The sequence below is a fragment of the Emys orbicularis genome, chromosome 1 (assembly GCF_028017835.1).
Source record: "Emys orbicularis isolate rEmyOrb1 chromosome 1, rEmyOrb1.hap1, whole genome shotgun sequence".
Taxonomy (NCBI): Eukaryota; Metazoa; Chordata; order Testudines; family Emydidae; genus Emys; species Emys orbicularis.
Window position 1 is genome coordinate 232,735,016 of NC_088683.1, and position 19,938 is coordinate 232,754,953.

The window sequence follows — 19,938 nt, forward strand, 5'->3', positions numbered from 1 at the left end:
GCGGAGTCGACGGGGGAGCCTGCCTGCCGCGTGTGGACCGAGGTAAGTTCGAGCTAAGGTACTTCGAACTTCAGCTACGTTATTCACGTAGCTGAAGTTGCGTACCTTAGTTCGATTTGGGGGTTTAGTGTAGACCAAGCCTAACACTCACAAATTACACCTTTGGTTTTAAATATTCAAAAACTTCACATTCACCTCCAATAGATACCAAAAAGCAATGCGCAGCGCAACGTCATCAAATTAGCACTCTAGTACAAAGTCTTCATACTGCTTGGGTGCCCCCTGTGTCAACAGATCAACTCATCTCAGTCACACATTCAGAAAATTATTCTGCTTTAACAATACTGAGGTCACTTTTAATGTTTTGAATGTGAGTTTGATAAGTTGGTGTATGCATTGCTTTTCAGTATCTGTCTGCTGGAGGTGGAGGTGAAAGCCTTATGGAGAGTGGTAGTGTATTACCAACAGTGCTTTGGGCAATACAAAAGTGCCCAGGAACGTAGGAGACTTTCCCCCTAACTTCTTTCCATACTTTTGACATTTTCAGTTGGTTGGGCGTGTCCTGATGCAACTTTAGCTATCATTACGTGATTTTTTTGTGTTTTCTTTCCTACCTTTTATATATTTGTAAAATGAGAAGGCAAGTCATACCAGATTGCCTGGTAGCCTTGATGAATAATAAGGCTGGTGAGATGCATGGGAATATAAACTACAGTCAGTAGAGATGAAATTTGAACTCATTGTCTCTTTCCTAATTCAGGGAGCATTCAACTAGACTACAGGAATATTGGGGGGGAGCGGGCTTGCATATGTACGTGTGTGTCAGTCCCTGGCATCACTGAATTAATCACACAGCAAGCACAGATTAGCACATTTTTTTCGGTTATGTAGGAAATTACAAATCATGACACAGATGAAACTCCCTTATGTATAACTGCTTTTATATTAATCACTAAATCAGGATCAACAGAAGAATGAAACACAGCTCCCAGAGTGTTTTTGTTTTCTTTCAAAGAGTATCCAGAAAAAAAGATGAAACAAGGTGAAAAACTTCAAAAAAGAGGGGTCATTTTGGAGCTCTGATTATTCTTTCTGTATCAAACCAGTTTCCATCAAATCCCCAGGAAAAATACAAATAGTTCAGAAAGTTTACTTTCTATGTTTTGTGTGTTGCTATTTTATTGAGAATTTAACCAAATAGTTTTAATGCTCCTGTTACACTGAACACTCAATCTTAACTAGGGATTTGCAATCAACAACTCAATCATAAAATGTTTGCCCAGTAACTTTTTCCCAATCTGCCTACAAAAGTTAAAATTTAAACAATGTTGCATCTCTAACTCCATGATCAGGCGATTCACCAATGACCAACTCAGGACTCTGATAAGAAAGAGTGAGGGCCTGATTTTTAAATGTATTTAGGCATCTAAAGATACAGATAGTTGCCTATTGTGATTTTCAAAAGCACCAAGGTGCCTAACTTCCAATTTGGTGCCTGAGTGCTTTTGAAGATCCCATTAGATGTCTATCTACTTTATAAAGCTAGCTCTTAGAGTCTGATTCAAAATCCATTGAAGTCAATGGAGAGGTTCCCACTGACCTCAGTGAGCTTTGGATCAGATCAATATAGCGCTGTTCCTTTGCTTTCCTTGTGAGCTCCATTCCTGTAACCTGAAATCAGCAGCATATCTGCCCTCTCTTTGTGTTGCAGATTAAAGAAAAAAGGATAGAAATTGTAGCAGAATGGAGTAGGAAATCAAATGTTGGAGCTGACAGCCTTGACAATGTCTGTTCAATAAAGAATGAAAGATAAGCAGCAAAAATGATTAGCAGTGATAAAATTAGAACAAAATGTTAATTTTAATACAATGGATATAGTAGAGTTTTTTCTAAAATCCCTAAGAATTACTAGATATTTATTAACTTTAATATATATATATATGTGAGAAAATGGAAAGTTCTCAACTTGTTCAAATAGAAATAGACAGTCTTATAACTGTACCACTTACTTACAGAAATGAAGAATTCTCACTAGTAGGAAGAGATACATCGATAATAATGTGTTCTTGCGGTAAAGAGCGTGTCCATGGAAATCAGTTGCAGAAGCCTGACTTGTACATCATTGGAGAGTAGCATAAAGTCTGCCTTAAAGAAATCCTTTTCTCCAGCATATCAAAAATCACTGCTGGCAAGAAATTAAATGTGAAATCCTCCATCTCCATCTATGTCCGGGTTTGGAAATAAACAGTTAATTTGAGCAGATAGTGCATGCTGCGTTTTTTCTATAAATAACAGGACTGTTTCAGAGTTAATAGAGACATACTTCTTACAAGTCTGCACGAAGAGCAGGAGTAGGAAGCCTTCAGAATTGGGAAGTGAAGAAGAGCTAAAAGGGAAGTCTCATGTTTTTAATGGAATCAAGAACTAAGAAACAGGAACAAGATGTTTTACAGCAGGGGTCGGCAACCTTTCAGAAGTGGTCTGCCAAGTTAACTGTAATTTAAGGTTTCCATGCCAGTAATACATTTTAACATTTGTAGAAGGTCTCTCTCTATGTCTATATTATATAAATAAACTATTGTTGTATTTAAAGTAAATAAGGTTATTAAAATATTTAAGAAGCTTCATTTAAAATAAAATTAAAATGCAGATCTTATCAATTTAGTGTGATCCTTGCCTGGGATCCTTGTCTGGAGTTCCAGCCACCAGCCCCGCTCAGCCCGCTGCCGGTCTGGGGTCCAGCCGCTGGCCCTGCTCAGCCCGCTGCCAGTTTGGGGTTCCATTCACTCAGCCGGCAGCAGGCTGAGCGGGCCAGTGGCGGGCTGAGCAGGGACGGCGGGGGGCTGACTGGCTCAGTCCGCTGCCAGTCTGGGGTGCCGGCAGCACTCAGCCTGCTGCCGGTCTGGGGTTCCAGCTGCCGGCCCCTTACCTGTCGGGGTCCCAGCCACCGGCCCCACTCAGCCTCCTGCTGGCCTGGGTGAGCAGAACCCCAGGCTGGTAGCGGGCTGAGGGGGGCTGGCGGCTGGGATCCCGGCTGGCAGGACCTGGCGGACGGAACCCCAGACCGGCAGTGGGCTGAGCGGCTCAGCCCGCTGCCGGTCTGGGGTCCCGGCCACCGGCCCCGCGCAGCCTGCCGCCGGCCCCGCTTAGCCCGCTGCAAGCTGAGTGAATGGAACCCCAGACTGGCAGTGGCCTGAGCGGGGCTGGTGGCTGGAACCCTAGACAAGGATCCCAGGCCCTGCTCAGCCCGCTGCCAGTCTGGGCTGAGCGGGGCTGGTGGCGGGCTGAGCGGGGCCGATGGCCGGGACCTCAGACCGGCAGCGGGCTGAGCGGCTCGGTCTGCTGCCGGTCTGAGGTCCCAGCCGCCGGCCCCGCTCAGCCTGCTGCCAGCTGAGTGAATGGAACCCCAGACCAGCAGTGGGCTGAGCCACTCAGCCCGTTGTCGGTCTGGGGTTCTGTCCGCCAGCTCCTGCCAGCCGGGATCCTGGCCGCCGGCCCCCCTCAGCCCGCTACCAGCCTGGGGTTCTGCTCATCCAGGCCGGCAGGAGGCAGAGCGGGGCCGGCGGCTGGGACCCCGACTGCCAAGGGGCCGGCAGCCAGAACCCCAGACCAGCAGCAGGCTGAGTGCTGCCGGCACCCCAGACTGGCAGCGGACTGAGCCAGTCAGCCCCCCGCCGGCCCCGCTCAGCCCACTGCCGGCTGAGTGAATGGAACCCCAGGCGGCAGCGGGCTGAGCAGCTCAGCCCGCCGCCACTCTGGGGTTCCAGCCGCCGGCTCCTGCTAGCCGGGGGCTCAGCCACCGGCCTGCTCAGCCCGCTGCCAGCCTGGGGTTCCTTGGGGGTCCCCAGGCCAGCAGCGGGTGCTGAGTGGGACTGATGGCCGGGACCCCGGCTGGCAACGGGGCAGCAGCCGGAACCCCAGAGCGGCAGTGGGCTGAGCCGCTCAGCCTGCCGCCGCGTGCCTCACAAATCGGCTCGCGTACCACCTTTGGCACGCGTGCCGTAGGTTGCCGACCCCTGTTTTACAGTTTTATAATAAAGGCGAAACATAAGTGTAATGGTATTCTGTACGTCGAAAGTGTGAATAATGTCACACTAATAAGTCAGCTAATAATTTTATTTAAATAGAAGTCAGTGGCAGTATTCATGTGAGGAACTGTGAACCCCTCCCTCACAATGGTGAGCAAAGTGACTTTTAGCTATTTCTGTATCCAGGTGGCTCACTTGATCACAATAAACACTCCTACAATGCTGTTCATTCAAGGACCTTTCAGTTATGACACCTCTTAGAGTAACATTGTATGGGCACTGAAAAAAATCAGCCTATTTTCTATATCAAACATAAATAACACCCCACAAAGCTAGTAGATATCCTTAATATCTTTGAGAAAAGCCTATTTTGGGCTAAAATAGCCAGCGTTTCTTCCTCCTTCTGAAAATAAAAGGAAAAGAACAAAATAAAAGTTTCACATTTTGTTTTTCTTGAAATGAACTAATTTGTTGGTAGATCTGGAGTTAACCCAGAGTATCCACCAGTAAAAGTTGCTTTGTTTAAATAAAAGCAAGTTTATTTCATTTTATTTTTTCTTTATAACTTACTGAAAATGTTGAGCCTTATTCTCTTATTTACACCATTTTTACACCAATGTAACACCCTTGTCTTCAGTGGAATGATACCTGCATTATCCCATCCAAATACACGTTAACGATACTAGCTTGGGTGCAACTGCTCGAATTAAGCCCCTTCTTTCCAACCCTGTGTCAGGCCTTTCATTTCAATAAACTTATAGCTTCTGTTATTTACAATTACAGTATCATTATCATGGAAACTTGCTAGATCCATGGAATTAATGGCCCCAGGTATCGGTATGTAGCAGGAATGGATTCCAACGGGGGAAAATCCAGGAAAACCAAGCTATTCCTGAAAACCGATAAGATCTGAAAAGGCAACAAAAAGGCCAAAGGAAATCTAAGTTTAAACCTAAAGCTTAAAAAGACGTATTGTTACTCTCTATGCAGCTCTCAACAGGTAAGTCACAGCATACACAAGTAGCACAGAAATCAGAATTTCAGGATAATGATAAAACGGCAGGTGATCAGACATTTTCAAAATGCCCAAAGCACCACTCTTCTCACCCTCCTGGAGAAAATTCTAAAGGCAACTAGTGACAGGCCGCTTTTAGCTCCCAGTGCTGACCAGCAAAATGAATTTGAATAGCTCCAACCTCTGCTGGACAGGACAGGGGCAACTCAGTCCCCACACAAATCTCTGGGCCTGGTCACCCATTCACAAACATTTACAGAAAACCTTTGACATAAACCGTGATAAAAACTAGACCTGTTTTTATGTCCTGGTGGGCCTTTTCATGAACTTTCATAACAGTTCATAACAGACAATACTCGTTCAAAATATTAACAACTACAAGAAAATGCTTAAACGCAAGAAAATATTCTGGCTCATGAAGGAAAGCGCTACAAATGAGATGTGGCTAAAGAAACTAAAAGAAATATGAGAAATGGAACAGATCACAGCTGGAATTGGGAGTTGTTTCACTGCTGTGTTAGTCCAAGATATAACTCAAATGTTGCCCCTAACCCAACTCTTGTCCACGCACAAAAGTCTCTAGCTCGAGTTAGGTGGTGCTTCAAACTCGAGCTAGCTGGCCACCCGGGGGGTATGGGTTGAAGCCCAAGTGCTGCTGATGCTTGAGGTAGTGATGTAGTAGAAAGTAACTGCGTCACTGATGCTAAATCAATCATTCTGTGTGGCTCGAGCATTGTTTTGTAGTATAGCTACTTTCACTCAAGCTAGGCTAACTCAAGAGGCGTAACTTAGTGTAAATAACTTGAGCTAAAAGGCTGCAGTACCCTTAGACAGTCCCAAAAGCAATATATACACTGTTGGGCTTTACCTCACACTCTGTGGAAACCATACATGAAACAAAAAGAAATGATGGCCCCAACTTAAAACCAGCCAATAATATGTCAGCTTATCATCCATATAATGATCCCCAAACTGAACAAACCCAGTTACCCACTGTGACAGACCCAGACCAGTGGGGTACAGGAGTCTGGTAGAGGGCAAATATACTGGTCACTGGATGAGTAGTTTTCTGTTCCCTGAGTGACCAGACCTATTGGGATCCAGGAAGTGGGTGGGCGAAGCCCGCCCACTGCTAAAGGATCCCCCCCCAGCCTAAGGGGGGGTCCACAGGACCTGGAGACCAAAAAATTACGGGGGACAACTAATAAAAGAACAGGGACAGGAGTGAGGTCAAAGGGTCAAACGAAGCGAACCAGATGGGGACACCGAGCAGAGAACCCCGGACAGCGCCCACTGCTCCTCGAAGGCGTCAAGGGAGCCAGTGGACGCCGCCCAGAGGAACTCTGCCCGGATACGTGAAAGAACGGAGGACCTGAAATACGCCCCACAGTCACAGGAAACTCCATCGGCCAACCTCCTCACTCTGGTTTTATAGATGGCCAGTTTCGCTAGGGCCAGAAGGAGGTTGACCAGGAGGTCCCGCGACTTTGTGGGGCGACGGATAGGGAGTGCATAAATAAAAAGGTGAGGAGAAAAGTGCAACCAAAATCTTAACAAAATATCCGTGAGGAGCCAGAATAGGGGCTGCAGCCTGGCGCACTCCAGGTAAACATGCGCCAGGGTCTCCCTCACGCCGCAAAAGGGGCAGGTGTCTGGGATAGGGGTAAACCGCGCCAAGTACACGCCCGTGCTCACGGCTCCGTGAAGGAGCCGCCAACTGATGTCCCCGGTGGGCTTTGGGATCAGAGCAGAATAAAGGCTGGCCCACCGGGGCTCCTCACCCTCCAGAGGTGGCAGAAGGTCCCGCCACTTCGTATCGGGGCGGGACGCGAGGGTGAGGACATGAAGAACATGGAGCACGAGCGTGTATAGATGTTTCCTTGGCGCGGTCCGGAACAGAACCGGCTGCAGATGGTGCAGCCGGCTCATGGCAAATGGACGGGGAGGGAGCTGGTTGGGTCCACGGGGCAGGGGCCCGATGAAAAAGTCTGGAGGGCTCGGAGTGGAGGGTGGGCGGGGCGTGCCCTCTCGCAGGACCCGGTCGAGATAGTCCCGAGCAGCGGGCGGCAAAGCGGCCCTCAACTCCTGAAGTACGCGCCGGGGAGTACGAGGTCTGGAGAGCCCCATGCGCTGAGCGAGCGTCAGGGGATCCAGCCAGTCTCCCTGGTCGTAGTCCAGGAGGTCTCTGACTTTGGTGACTTCTGCCAGGACCAACCTCTGGCGCACCATGGGGGACTCCGCCACCTGCACACGAAGCTGGGGGTTGTGTAGCAAGGGCTCCGCGAGGAGATCTGCCCCCACGGTGGCCGCCCCGGACCTGGTCACTGAAAACAGTTTCCAGGTCCGGAGGAGGTCCTGGTAGAAGACCGGCAGCTCGGAGAGGCCTCTCGGATGGAGACAAAGGAGCTGCCGGTCATATCGGAGCCCTCGGAAGCGGCGCAGGAAGGCGTGCGCCAATACGCTCCATGCCGGACTACCTGCACCATAAAGGAGCCTCTGCAGGGCCTGGAGGCGGAAGACGTGGACCTGAGCGTGCAGACACTTCAGGCCCTGCCCTCCCTCCTCCAGGGGTAGATGGAGAACCCCCGCAGAGACCCAGTGCAGTCCTGACCAAAAGAACTCCAGAATCAACGTCTGGAGGGTGGTCAGGAAGCCTGGGGCCGGGACCAGGGTGTTGAGCCGGTACCAGAGCATGGACAGGACTAGTTGATTGAGCACCAGTGCTCTCCCTCGAAGGGAGAGACACCGGAGCAGTCCTGTCCATTTCCGGAGCCGCTCCGACACCCTGCCCTCTAAACCTAGCCAGTTCTCCGGCGGAGACGGATGCGTGGCAGAAAGGTAAACGCCGAGATAGAGCAGCGGACCCGCGCTCCACCGGATGGCCTGAAGCGCGGGTGGGAGGGAGCTCGCCTGCCACCCGTCCCCTACCTCCAGGCCAGAGCTCTTGACCCAATTGACCCGGGCGGAGGAGGCCGCCGAATAGATGGTCTGGCAAGCCTCCACCCGCACCAAGTCGCCCGGGTCCTGGACCACGAGGAGCACGTCGTCGGCGTACGCCGACAGGACCAGCCGCAGCTCCGGCTCCCGCAGCACCAACCCTGCCAACCTCCTACGGAGGAGACAGAGGAAGGGCTTGATCGCCAGAGCATACAGCTGGCCCGAGAGGGGGCACCCTTGATGTACTCCTCGCCCGAAGCTGACCGGTTCGGTCAGGGTCCAGTTGAGCCTGACCAAACACTCTGCGGAGGCGTACAGCACCTGGAGAAAACCCACAAACTGGGGCCCGAAGCCAAACGCTCACAGAGTGCCCAGGAGATACCCGTGGTCCACCCTGTCGAACGCCTTCTCCTGATCCAGGGACAGGAGGGCGAACGACAGACCATCCCTACACCCGAGTTCCAAGAGGTCCCGGACCAGATACAAGTTGTCGAAGATGGTGTGGCCCGGGACGGTGTAGGTCTGGTCTGGGTGGATCACGTCCGCCAGCACGGACCCTAGCCGCAGCAAGATGGCCTTCGCTACGATTTTATAGTCCGTGCTGAGGAGCGAGATGGGACGCCAATTCCGTAAATCGCGGAGGTCCCCCTTCTTCGGCAATAAGGCGAGCACGGCTCGCCTGCACGAAAGAGGGAGGATCCCGCCCTGCAAGGACTCGGCCCAGACGGTGACAAGGTCCGGGCCAAGGACGTCCCAAAACACGCGGTAGAACTCCACGGTCAGCCCGTCCATGCCTGGAGATTTATTGGTGGGCATGCGGCGGAGGGCTTCCGAGAACTCGGCCAGAGTGAGAGGTAGCTCCAGCCGGTCTCGGTCGCCCGCGCTGACCGTCGGGAGTTCATCCCAGAGCATTCTGCAAGCGTTAGGATCGGTCGGATCCGGGGAGAAAAGGCCTGCGTAGAAGGCCCTGGCCCTCCCGCACATTTCCGCCGGATCCGTGAGGGGGGTGCCGTCCTCTGCTAGAAGGCAGGTGACGTGCTTCTTGGCCCCCCTCTTTTTCTCCAGGGCGTAGAAGAAGCGGGAGCCGCGATCCATCTCCCGAAGGAGGCGGATGCGGGATCGAACAAAGGCACCTCGGGCCCGATGGTCCTCGAGGGTCCGGAGCTCTTCCCGCTTCTCCCGGCACGCTCCGCAGAGGGATGGATCACCGGGGCTGGCGGCCAGATGCCTCTCCAGCTCTAAGACCTCCCGTTCCAACTGCCCTATCGCCGCATCCCTCCGTCGGCTGGCGCCCCGGGTGTAGTCACGGCAGAAGAGCCAGGCGCACACCTTCCCCAGGTCCCACCACCGCCGCGCCGAGGGAAAGGCACGCCGCTGCCCTCGCCAGGCCAGCCAGAACTCCCGGAAGGACGCCATGAAGCCCACATCCTCCAACAAGCTATTATTAAAGTGCCAATAGGCCGGCCCCGGCCTCTCCGCGCAGAGAGAGGCTGTCACGGTGGCTAGATGGTGATCTGAAAAAGGGGCCGGCCGGACGCTGGAGGAATGGGCCCGGGAAAGATGGAAGCGTGACATATAGATGCGGTCCAACCGGGAGTGGTACGACCGATGGACCTCCACCCGGACAAAAGTGAATGTCGAAACATCATCCGGGTGGTGGTCGCGCCAGACGTCCACCAGGGAGTGATGTTCGATGATCTCCCGGAGGACATCCGCGGCGGCCGGGTGCTGCTCGGTCCCCGAGCGGTCCCGTTCCTCAAGGGTGGCGTTAAAATCCCCGCCCAGGACCAGGCACTCGCGAGGATCCAAGGTGCCGAGGAAGGCGGACGCCTGCTGATAAAAACACAACCTCTCCGGGCCCAATGTCGGGGCGTAAACGTTGACGAGATTAACCACGAGCCCCTCCATGCGGACCCGGAGGTGTAGCAGGCGGCCTGGCACAGCCTCGGCGACCCCCAGCACCTCGGGCCGTAGGTCGGGGGAGAACAGGGTCGCCACTCCAGCCGTACGATCTGTGAGGTGGCTAAAATAGACCCTGTCCCCCCACTCCAGCCGCCAGCTAGCTTCAGCGGCCGGATCCGTATGGGTCTCCTGCAGGAAAATCACAGAGTACCCCCCCTCCCGAAGGAAGGAGAGCACCTGGCTCCTGCGGAGACCCATCCTACAGCCTCGGGTGTTTAATGTTGCAAAGATGATCGGTGCCATAAGGAGGGCTGGGGGGGATCCTCGCCGGCAGAGACACTCACGGCCTCTGTCGGGCCGCGCAACAATCCGTGACCTACCCCGTGGGCGATTAAGGAGTCACGGAAGAGGCGGACCCATTGGTAGGCCGCAGCGGCCTGCCTCCCGGTCCTCTTACCCTCCCCCATGAGGGCCTTCGCGGCCCGGAGGATCTGATGAAAATCCCCCCATCGCTGGAGTGCAAGCTGTACCTTGTTGCGGGAGCCACGGACGTCCTCAAGGAACTCCCGTAGCTCCTCTCTCAGCGTATGGGGGGGTGGGGTCACTGATCTATGGCTTTCCCCCAGTGGGGCCCCTGTCACAGCCCCGTGGCCCACCGAGACGGGCAAGCAGGGGGCAGACCCTCGACGTGGCGTCCGATGGGCCGACGCCACGTGGCCCGCCTCAGATCCTGGCTCAATGGGGGGCGGCGGAGGGAAAATAGCAGCCCCTGGTGGGTCGGGACAGGGAAAAACAAAGGCCGCTCCTTGGGGGTCATCCTCTGGGATATAGAAGGAGACAGCCCCAGGGGCGGCAAAAGCATCACGGGAAGTGGAGGGGACAGGGACGGGGTCAGTGTCAGGGGTAGGGCTGGAATCAGGAATAGGGACAGGGGAAGGGGCGATATTGGGATCGGGGGTCCCAGCAGCCAGGCCACTGGGTAGGGGGGGTAACACCCTGCAAATGGGCTCAGCGATTTGCGGGGAGGGAGGTGGGCCCTTGGCGATGCCGGGCTCGTGCTCCAAGGCAGATGGTAAGGCCACGGCATCTGTAGGTGGAAAATCAACGATGGGGCCCCCACCCGGAAAGGAGGTCGGCTGCCCCTCAGCCATGAGGGAGTCCCCTGGCGACTCGGGTCCCGGTTGCATGGCACTGGGTGTCGCCTCAAGAGGCTCGGCGGCCGCTAGCGGGGTGCCATCTGCAGCCGGGTTGGTGGAAGAGTCCAGGGGCTCCTCGGAGGCAGGATCGGAAGCAGTGGGTAAGGGGATGGAACATGGGGAAAGGGGGGCTGAGGCGAGGTCGCTCAGATCGAGGCCCGCTGGTAGAGGGTCGTCTTCCCCCTGGGTAACCGGGGTCAGACCCAGGGCCTCGATCTCCTCATAAATGGAAGGGAGATCACCTTCCACCACCCCAGGGCTCTCCCCGCCTGCACCCGTAGCGACGCTCGCCTTGGTGCTTGCAGGGGCTTCGGATTGTAAGGGGGCGAGCGGGGCTCCATCAGGGGCTTCCATAGGAAGGGACTCCGGAGGAGGGGCAGTGCTATCCTCCGATGCTGCCACGTCTTCCCCAGCCAGCAACAGTGGACAAAACCCACCCGGGGGCAAAGCGGAAGGCTCAGCATCGGTGCCCCCCTTCCTGGTCTTCCGGGGGGCTACCGCATCAGATGGAAGGAGCGGAGCTCGAGCCTTCCGCTTGCCCCGCTTCCCCTGTACTAAGGACCAGCCCTCCATGGCATCATCCGGGGGCTGGCTAACAGGAGTCGGGTCAGGGAGCAAGGGCGAAGGCTTAGGGACTCGGGGAGGCAATGGTGGGGTAGCATGTAGGAGGGAGGATTCTCCCTGGGGCATGCCCTCTTCTATGCCCGGCGATATCCCTACCTCACCCTCCTCCACAGGCCCCGCCACATCGCAGGCGGCAGAGGCGGTCCCCTCCCGCTCATCTAGGCGCACTGGGGGAGATACCCCTTGGGCCCGAGCTGGAGCGTTGGTGGGCCGGAAAGGAGGAGGGGCAGCTTCGGCCACCAGGCAGCTAGGGGCGCCGGCGATGACGGGGCTGGCGCCCTGCTGGGCCTCGAGGGTCCCGGATGTCCCTCGGTGCTGGGCCAAGGGGCAGTCCCTCTGGACGTGTCCCATCGCCCGGCAGAGGTAGCACCGGGCCTCCCCCGTTGAATAATGCACCCGGTAGCGGGCCCCCTAGTAGGGGACCAAGAAGGACCCCTCGAGTGCCTCACCGTCACGTGCCGCCGGTGGCAGTTGTAACTGTACCTGCCGGCGGAACGAGAGGACATGATGGAGGGCGGGGTCTTTGCAGCCCAATGGGAGAGGGCTGACCACAGAGATCGGCCTCCCCAGGGTAGAGAGGGCGGGTAACAAGGCGGCATTTGGAAGGAAGGGAGGGACAGAAGTCAGGACCAGTCGGGCACCCAGGTCTTCTAGCGGCTCCAGGGGGACGTACACCCCCCCCACCGCCAGGCCCTTCTCCACTGCCTCCTGGGCGGCGGCCTCCAATGCTAGGAAGAAGACGACCTTTCCGTACATCTTGGAGGCCGCCACAATGGCCGTGGGCCCCACCACCCTTGCCAACGCCCGCACGTAGGTCTCCACGTGGGGCGAGGCGGGTACCAGGAGGCAACGGACGCCGTGCTTCCTGGTCAAGGTGGGGAAGGGGCCCCGGCCACTATAGATGGTAGCGGAGGTGGTGGATGGGGGAGATGACGTAGCGGCAGGCGGGGGGGCCGCCGCCACCTGGGCGTATGCTCTGGGGGCTGGGGGAGGGACACCCACAGAGCTGGTGGAGGGAACAACAGGGAGGGATGCCGCGGCCGGTTGCGGGGCCGCGGCAGTGGGGGCACCCCCTGCCATGGAGGGTCTGGCTTTTTTAGCGGGGCCTTTACCCTTCTTTGTGCCCTGGCCCTTCCTGCCGGCTGGGGGGGCTCCCCCAGAGTCAGAGGGGGCGAGGGACGTGGCAGCAGCGGAGGTCACGTTGTTACCCGCTGCTGCCGGTGTTCCAGCAGGGGTGGTAGTAGATGGCTCGGCAGCGGCGGTTGAGGTAGAGGCTAGGGGGGACGATGGTGGGGCGGGCGGAGGAGGGGCAGCAGGGTCTGCCCGAGGGGTCTCACTCTCCTCGTCCCCTGCCATAATGAGGACGGGGGGAGAGCAAACACTGGAGGGGGGGTAGGGAAGGGGGAAGCAGGTCGACCACTCCTCCCCGCTAGGCTGTAGGCAGGGGAGGAGGGCGCAAAAAAAAAAAAAAAAAAAAAAGGGGGGGGTGGATGGGGGGGCTATCAAGGGCTAGGGGTCAGTCACCGACTCAGGGAAGGTTTCCGGCTCCTCTTGTTGCACGAAGGAAGGGAGGATATAACAGCATTGGGGGGTGCAGTGAGACAGAATCAAACTAAAACGGGGAGGGGTACAAGCGCATGGGAGGGGACATGGGCACACGAGGGGAGGGCAATCAGGGCAAGGGGACGCAGGGAGAAGGGAACAACCAGGCTGGGAATGGGGCAGGGGAACCACGGGGCTAGCTTCAGAGGCTGGGGCGGGTCAAACAAAGAAAGGCTGCAGAAGGAAAGGGCGGGGCAGGCAAACAAACTGGAGCTAGTGAGGGGCTGGGGCAAGGGAGAGGGGCAAAAGGCTGCAAGGGGCAAATGGGTAGGTAGCAGGGGTAAAGCTGGGGGCTTGCTACAGGGGGGAGAGGGTCAGTCCAAAGGAGGGGGGGGCACGTGCACCCACGTGCGCTTGTAGCAAAAAGGAAAGGCAGTTTAGGCTGGCTGCTGTATCAGGCCCAATGGTGGCAACAGGGCGTGGCAAGCCTAGGTGAGCAGCTGAGTCCCAGATGCAGGAGCTCGAGGCAGATGGTGAGTAGCCGGTGGGGGTGGTGGAGGGGGCAACGATGATGGTGGTGGTGGGGATCGGGGGGGGGAACACAGATGGACCAGGGGGCAGGCTCCACGCCACACCCCCTGTGTCCCCACAAACACAGTCTAGATCCCCACCACAAGAGCACAGTTCAAAAGTTACTCAGTCCGGGAGGGCCCCCTCCACGGTGGTCTGTAGAATTCCTACGCGCTCCCCCACTGGCAGATGGTCCTCTTCTCCTCGGGGTTCCAGCAGCTCCCCAGCAGCAAACGCAGCAGCTCCAGGTGGCAGTCTGGTGGCCAGCAGGAAGGACCCTTCTCAGGTGGAGGTGGTGGTGGCATCCCCAGCAGCAGGAGCAATGGCTGGGGTCTCTCCCTCCCCTCCTCTCGGGAGTGGGCCAGCAGGACCCCCCCAAGGGGCTGTAGCTGGAGCAGCAGCAACCAAGGGTGTGGGTGGGTCTAGCAGCCGGCCAGCAAGCAGGTAGCAGAGAAAGAGGAGGAGCAGCCCCCTACCTCCCTCCCTCCAAGCCAGAGGGCTACAGGAGAGTGATCTATTATCCCAGGTCAGACAGGGTTTCTGTTCCCTGAGTGACCAGAGCAGGGGCTGCACTAGAGTAATCAGGAACCTGCTAGAACCAGTTAAGGCAGGCAGGCTAATTAGGACACCTGGAGCCAATTAAGAAGAAGCTGCTAGAATCAATTAAGGCAGGCTAATCAGGGCACCTGGGTTTTAAAAAGGAGCTCACTTCAGTTTGTGGTGCGAGTGTGAGGAGCTGGGAGCAAGAGGCGCAAGGAGCTGAGAATGAGAGGGTGTGCTGCTGGAGGACTGAGGAGCACAAGCGTTATCAGACACCAGGAGGAAGGTCCTGTGGTGAGAATAAGGAAGGTGTTTGGAGGAGGCCATGGGGAAGTAGCCCAGGGAGTTGTAGCTGTCATGCAGCTGTTACAGGAGGCACTATAGACAGCTGCAGTCCACAGCTGGACTGGGCTGGAACCCGGAGTAGAGGGCGGGCCCGGGTTCCCCCCAAACCTCCCAATTGACCTGGACTGTGGGTTCTTCCAGAGGGGAAGGTCTCTGGGCTGTTCCCCAACCCACATGGTGAATCTCTGAGGAAAGAAAATCCGCCAATAAGCGCAGGACCCACCAAGATAGAGGAGGAACTTTGTCATACCACACATCTTCCTACCACAAGCAATTTGTAAAACAGCCGCTTGCATACTTCTCCATGTATAACATTGCCACAACAAACACCTGTATAAATCTATGCCTCGTCAAATCCTACTTTCCTCCCTTGGTATAGCAATACTGCACCAGTTGTTTGTGAACCAAATGATAGTTATAATGCCGTATCAGTAACAAGTGCACATTCCTATTTATACATTTACCTAGATATTTATTCTCACCTCTATATATGCATATTAACCTTTATGCCCAATTTTGAATTTACTCTTAAAATCATTAGTGCACAGTTTCTAAAGAAAATACAGTTGACAACGTAGAAAAAGGAAGATTGGCTATTAGGAAGCATAGGCCAGTAGCCAGAATCAGTCTATCTGTTCCTTTATATGAGGTGGTGTAACGTATAAAAATTAATACTCATACATATATAAAAAGACATCTTATTAACAGTGTAACAGAAAAAATATGAAGCAATGGCAGATGTCTGAATGACATTATGACACAAAGAAGCCATCAACGCCACAAAAAATTTCTAGTGTCATTATTAATATAGCATCATAAATGTGTATCATGCTTGACAAAGGATTAAACCTGACATACATGCAGCAGAGCCCGGGCCCCAAGTAGTTGACATTCTGAAGGCAATTATTATGTAAACATAAATTTTATAATAGAATGTTGTATATAATTATAAATACAAATTTATATAAATTTCAAGAAATAAAGTTGTAATAAATACATTGCCTATAAATATAAAGATACAGAAAAAAGTGACTATCTTAGCAAACATTGCCTTGTTAGAGAATACACTTTATTCTACTACAGAAAAATGTAGCACGGGAACAGAAAGAAAAAAATACTGTTTATATGCAGCAAGTTTGTGCATGTTATTAATTCTGTCTCTATGATTTTATATTAGCTACTTTACTTTAACCTTGTAAAGCAGACTCTCTTCAGTACAATATAGCAGTGTAACAGGTACATTAAACTGTAAGTACTTACCATAGAGTACACCCCATAAAACTTTAAGAAAACCACCTAAAGTTTTCAAAGGTGTCCAGTGATGTTGGTTGTCCAGCAAGAGATAACGTAGAGCAGCCTGATTTTCAGAAAATGCTGAACAACCCCCCTCCCAAAATTAGGACTCTTTTTAATGCATTTAAAATTTGGCACCCAAATACTGAGACACTGAAAATCACAAGTTACTTTTTGAGAACTAAAGCTAGCTGTTGTAATCCCTTTCTATATACTGTACACCCCATCATCTCGAATGCTGTTATCAGTTAGCACTGCACTTTTTAGTCTTTGCCAGAAAAGGCCTTCAGCGTGTGGATTCTTAGGCCAGTCAAGAACAGAGCTCTTGCAGATCCTCCTTCTCAGCCTCAGGTACTGGGAATGCTGTAGCACCGGCTCCAGTAGAATAAACACAATCACATCTGTATTCTCATCCATTAGTCTCTGCAGAGCGATATAAAAAGCAGTTTTAAAGTTCCCGTTTTTCACATATCTTTCCGTTAGAACAAATATTGTCTTTCTGCTGTAATGGATGCTCTGTGCAAGGTTATCAATGACAGCCTTTCCCGGCTCCCAGTCCCTTTCCTCCAAACAAAGCAGAACGTGCTTGTCTCCGTTTTCTTCTAGACGAAATCGTAGCTCATTTATTACCCAGTCAGTTACTGTCGCATCCTGAGTATCATAGGCTATGTAAGCATCATAGAGAGCTTTGTCTCTGGCTATATTCTTGTATCCTTTTATTTTTCCCATACAAGAACGATAAGTATACCAGACATCCCAGTAAAATAAATGTTTAGTAACTGCTATTATCATAATGCTAATAATAGTGAAGAAAGAAATATAAAATAATATTGCTGCAACACTATCCAGAATGCAAGCATGCAGGTCAATCAAGAGAATGCTATGCTGTCTTTGGTCCTCAGGGTTCATGCAAATGACATTTCTTGCTACTTGTGAGATCGGAGTTTTGGTTTTCTGAATCCACCTTATGAAGTTGCTGTTTTTGCAGGTGCAGTCAAACGGGTTCCCTTTTAATTTTAAAATCTTCAAATGATGTATAAGTCCTGATAAGAAAGTTGACTGATTTAAGACTTGCAGTTGGTTGTAACTCAAATCCAGGTAGAGGAGGCTGCTGACTCTCTCAGGCAACCCAACGACAATCCTGGAAATCTTGTTCTCCCTCAGCAGGAGAGTCTGGAGGGACTGTGTGTAGTTGTACTGGATATCAACAGCCTTCAGTTTGTTCTGACTTAAGTCAAGCAACTCCAGAGATTTAAAGTATCTAAGATTTTCCCAGCTGAGGGTATGTAGTTTGTTGTTATTTATATACAATTTAGTTAAGCTCTGAGGCAGATTTTGGAAAGCCTTAGTGGGGATATTTCGAAGTCTGTTGTATGAGATGTCAAGATGTGTCAGCTTTTTTAGATGCTTAAACAACTGCATGTGATTCGTTTCTCCATTTTTCCATAAAATATCAAGATGGTTTCCTTTGAAGTCTAGTTTTTGAAGGGAGTAACTCCTTAGTTCAAATTTTGTTAGTGCAGAAATGTCATTCCAGCTTAAGTTTAAAATTTTTAATTTAGGAAGGTTTTCAGTAAATAGTAGCTGATGTGAAAAACCTGTCACTAGAAAATAGTGCTTGTTATAGCTAAGGTCTAATACCTCTAGGTTAGGTAGTTCTTTAAATGCAGAGTAACTGGTCAAATCCAGTTTATTAAATGAGAGATCTAAATATCTGAGTTTAGGTAAATAGATTAATTCAGTGCCATTGAAAGCTTGGCCAAGGGCATTTGAAGACAAATTCAAACAAGCTATATCCCCAAAGCCTTTAAACTGATTTGGGTTAATGAAGAAGATATTGTTTAAACTCAAATCCAAGGCTGTACCATATGAGGTACAAAGCTGTTTAAGGAAGTAATGTGATTGCTTTTTTTTATCAGAATATATGACAGAAGGGTTCAACTTGTGTTTCCACACCAAGGTCTGATGATAATTGATCAAATAGTCCTCTTTGTTAAATGATTTAAAAAAACCACGCTTTTCCGTTGTTTGTGGGAATATTTTGTTTTCTTTCAAGTATATTTCTGTGAGGTTCCTAAAAGCCTGGAAGACAGACATATCAACTCTTTTAATAAAATTTATCCCAAGATCAAGGACATTTAGCTTTCTCAGAGCAAACAAAGGTTCCAAGTGCAGTTTATCTAATTCTTTGAAGACATAACCTTTAATATATAATCGTTTTAGAGATACTAGAGAAGAAAAGTATGGTGAGAGGGTTAGATATCGTGAGTATATTTGTTTCTGGTAGTTGAAAGATAGGTCAAGTTCCTCTAAAGAAGATAAATTCTGTAAGAATTCTCCAGTAGCTATTTCGCTCATTAAGAAGTTAGATGCAAGGTGCAGCACCTCTAGCTCTGGCATGTTTTGAAACCAAATAGCGGGTACACTAGTGAGTGATGTGCTGGATAGAACCAAAGTCTTTAATTTTTTAAGATTCTGGAAAGCCAGAGGATGTATTTGAATGGCAGAGTTTCCAGTGCAGGGTTCACAAGGAAAAGGCGTATTGAAGCATTTTGGACAGTTTCCACTTAAATCAAGAACTTCTAGATGAACTAGTTTCTTAAAATCATCTTGACTGATGTTCTTTATCTTGTTATGACTCAAATAAAGTTCTTGTAGTGACACTGGCAGTTTGGGTGGCACCCGGGTCAAGTTGTTGTAGGAAAGTGACAGCACAGTCAAACTGGTGAGGGCTGAAAAAGCCCCTTCTTCCATGTTGAAAAGGTTTTCACAGGCATTACCATAGTAACAGTTCTGGTCCATATAGAGTTCCTTCAATTTTGTGAGTTCTTTGAAGGTGTTCTTGCTAATAGTAATAATCTTATTGGACTTTAGACTTAGTGAAGTAATGCTAGGTGAAATCCCTGCAGGCACTCTGGTTAGCTGATTGCCATTAAGATGTAATTCCTTTAAGTGTCTTAAGTTTGAAAAAGTTGCATCTAGTATTTGTAAAGGCTTTGGAGACAAATCAAAATTAGATTCTTTTGGCTTAACATGCCAATTCCAGTTTAATTTAAAAAATGTAAGGTCCTTAAAGTTCTGAAAATCCTCTTTAGAAATCTCTTCAATCCAGTTGAAAGACAATATCAAGCCAGTAACATTTGTATATATTTCCTGAGGGACTGCTGTCAGCTTTTGTTTACTACAATCAAGGAGAATTGAGGAGCTATTCTGTTTTGCTTTTATTTTACAAGGTAGGTCCTTAGAAACCCATTGATGATGAGTGGAGAGACCAAACTCAGGTTGAATCAAGAGGAGTAGGAAGAGCAGGTTGTGGGGCATGGTAGCCATATTTACCTAATTAAAAAGAAACAGGCAGATTAATGGTTTTGGTATATTGTTGATGACAAGTGCTGTTCATGCGCATATAATATTTCACATTGTAATCTTAATAATTTTTAAATGTGTGTGTCCAAACCACAAAAATACAAACAAAACATACTACTAGCATAGTGTACAGGCAATTTGTGATTGTTATCAAAATTGACCAGCAACATAATTTCAGTTATTTTATTACTGTTGTTACATACACTGTATCCTGCCCAAAATGGAATAAATTAATTTTTAACAGAAAGCACTATTTCTGAGGGAAATTTCTGTTAAGTTCTTTGAGCGAGAAGGACATTTTAAGATTTTGATGAGTTGTACTCATTACCCTGGTTTTGTTTAATCACTACTATATTTTTAGTACTTTAATGAAAAGGGTTAGGGTGTGGAATATTTAACAAATGCTTCATTTATCCAAAAGGCTAATTAATCATTGATGTTAAATAGGAGTTTACAAAAACAAACAGAATTTTAAACAGTCTGACTAAAAATTCCTTCAGCTTTCACTCTCTTGGCTCTTTGCACTACTTTTCCTGTCATCATAAGACTTGCTTTTGAGGGTCTTAGCTAGCACATATTA

The 19,938-nt window shown here is 50.8% G+C and overlaps 1 protein-coding gene across 1 annotated transcript; it reads right to left on the reverse strand.

Moving 5' to 3' along the window:
* Positions 1–16,199: 16,199 nt before the first annotated feature.
* On the reverse strand, positions 16,200–19,322 carry LOC135885476 (toll-like receptor 8). Its single transcript, XM_065413200.1, has one exon. It carries the CDS (start codon positions 19,320–19,322, stop codon positions 16,200–16,202), a length of 3,123 nt encoding a protein of 1,040 aa, XP_065269272.1.
* Between the last annotated feature and the right edge of the window lie 616 nt (positions 19,323–19,938).